The sequence below is a fragment of the Phyllostomus hastatus genome, unplaced genomic scaffold, assembly GCF_019186645.2.
Source record: "Phyllostomus hastatus isolate PE091 unplaced genomic scaffold, TTU_PhHast_1.1 phas_scaffold_78, whole genome shotgun sequence".
NCBI classification, from domain to species: Eukaryota; Metazoa; Chordata; class Mammalia; order Chiroptera; family Phyllostomidae; genus Phyllostomus; species Phyllostomus hastatus.
In genome coordinates, this window is record NW_025334041.1 from 106,807,071 (window position 1) to 106,809,256 (window position 2,186).

The window sequence follows — 2,186 nt, forward strand, 5'->3', positions numbered from 1 at the left end:
GCAGAAAAAGTGGTGAATACAAGGACATGCAAACTGATGGTGAAAAATTTGTTTGATGATAGAAGGGAGCAGAGAAGACATTTGAGAGTCAGCTGTTTTTATGACGGCTAAGTTTGTTTAACATGCAAAAGATGCCCCCCACAGGCTCCCTTTAATTGTATCACACTAAATGCATGCTTATAAAGATATGAGGATGTATAGCTAACCTACTAATGACATGACTACTAAAGTGGGCACAGATGAGTCCTTACAGATAAACATCTGAATTTCCACAAAAGGCATTAGAGCATCTCGTGGATGCACTAGGCAAGAATATGCTTGGGTTCCCTGCAGAAAAGTCATTCCCTCTTAATCCTAGGTAGTACCTATTAAATGTTTACTATAAACTTGAATCAAGTCCTATAACAATATATACTTACTTTAAATAAGATAATTGTGTGATTGAGTTTTTTTAAAAACTCCCCCTGGTTGCCATCTAGTTTCTCAACCATTTATTCAAAATTTCTCTGCAAAGGACCTATTTTGAAAGAGGCCTGGAGAACAGCAGCAGTTAGATTTGAGCCCTGATAAAGGCTCACTTTTCATTCATAGTCAGAGCCTAAATGTGCTCTTCTTGTACCTAAACAGATAATAAGCACTCAGCACACTCCTCCTCCTTGACACAACACATTGAGACTAATCACACATAATTGGAGAGGAGGAGCAGAGGGCTGGCCACGCTATTGTGTCCAGAGGACAAACGGTCAGTTTATGAGGCTTTGGGCTGATGTAGTCATTTCTTACACATCTATAGGGAAAAATCCATCCTGCTTAAAAGGAAAAAGAAGAATGAGCGAGGGAGGTAGAGAAAGAGAGGGCAGCTTTCACACTATTAATTTAAGGGAGATCAGAATGATGTATGCTTTATTTTTACTAACCAGGATAGAATTGTCATTTTGCTGTTTTACAGATTAAAAACTACTGCCACCAAAAATGGAACAAAGACCAAGATATTTTTGTGGTGGTCACAAAAAGAAATTTTGCCTCAACTAGAGGTAAACATTTGTAGGTTGCTCACAAGTCCAATTCAAATCTCAGACAGGCTGTTTACAGATATTTAAAGACAGACAAAGGTTTGGTGCAGGAAGAGCAACAAACAGACTGAAAAAAAGCGGGGTTAGGGGCGGCTGGGGAGTAGTGCGGGTGAGGACTGGGGGCTCCATAACCCACATGTGGAATGTCTCAAAGGTGGTGGGGGCCCAAGTCCCGGGGGGCCGGAGAGTCTCAGGGAGCCAATCAATGGCTTGCTGCATGTTGTACCCATTCCAGATTTCTGTTTTTGTCAAATGTCCCCTGGGAACTCAGTATTTTCTTCATCTTTTGAGCAGCTAAATCTTCTATCCACTTTTGTTTAAAATAAGAAGAAGTGGGTAATGAAGGTTTTCATCATATATATCCTGGTTTTCCTTTTGCAACTGTGAACGATAATAGAAAAAAAAGGTAAACAGATTCAATTAGGAATTTTTACCAGATTTTAACGTTGAGTATAATAAAGACTTCTTACCTAAATATATTGTTCTGGGGAAAAAAAGCAACTCAAAGTAGTACTCAGTGGCATAGACATGTCAATACTATGCATCAATATGATAAATTTGGGTGTTTGTTTTTGGTGTGGCTAAGGTGTATTTTCATGAACAGCTGCATTGCATTTGTGACTCCATGACCTATAAGACACCTCAGGGAAGGCAGACCTGGGGTCTGGTTCACCTGCACCAGGCCAGCCTATTGCCATAGAAGCTTCTGCTCTTAGTCCTGTCTGTCCCCGGCCAGCACCCCAGGAATCAGGCAGGCAGTCCTCTCAGATCACTGGCTGGGGACTGGAGCAACACCAGGGCACTCGGGAAAGGCTTGTGGAGCCTGAGACATTTCAAAGACTCTCCAGTTACTGCTTAGAGGTTTATACATTAATGATAAGTAATTCAAAAATTCTTTTCTCTGAGGAGAGAAACTTATCCCACCAATGAGAGCAGCAAGCTTTGGTACTATTCGGGTGAAGTTCTGCGGGCCTTCCCAGGACAGATTTTAAAATCTGATCGGCACTCTCAGACCTGAAGTACATGCTTCGTCATTGGCTTGAATAAGTGTGGTAGTCATATTTATCTGCTATTCTAGCAAATAATAAGTTGCTATTTACAAAGACAAAATTA

General features: G+C 40.9%; 1 protein-coding gene across 3 annotated transcripts in view; it reads right to left on the bottom strand.

The window, feature by feature from the left end:
• Positions 1–814: 814 nt before the first annotated feature.
• CAMKMT (calmodulin-lysine N-methyltransferase) overlaps positions 815–2,186 on the bottom strand; it is a 343,336-nt gene continuing 341,964 nt past the window's right edge. The window contains exon 11 of one of the 3 annotated variants that reach the window (XM_045827125.1): positions 815–1,454. In XM_045827125.1, the coding sequence (XP_045683081.1) occupies positions 1,377–1,454 (78 nt within the window). In that variant the 3' untranslated portion in view covers positions 815–1,376. The remainder of the gene's footprint in view (positions 1,455–2,186) is intronic. The other 2 variants (XM_045827123.1, XM_045827124.1) reach the window with 2 other exon arrangements.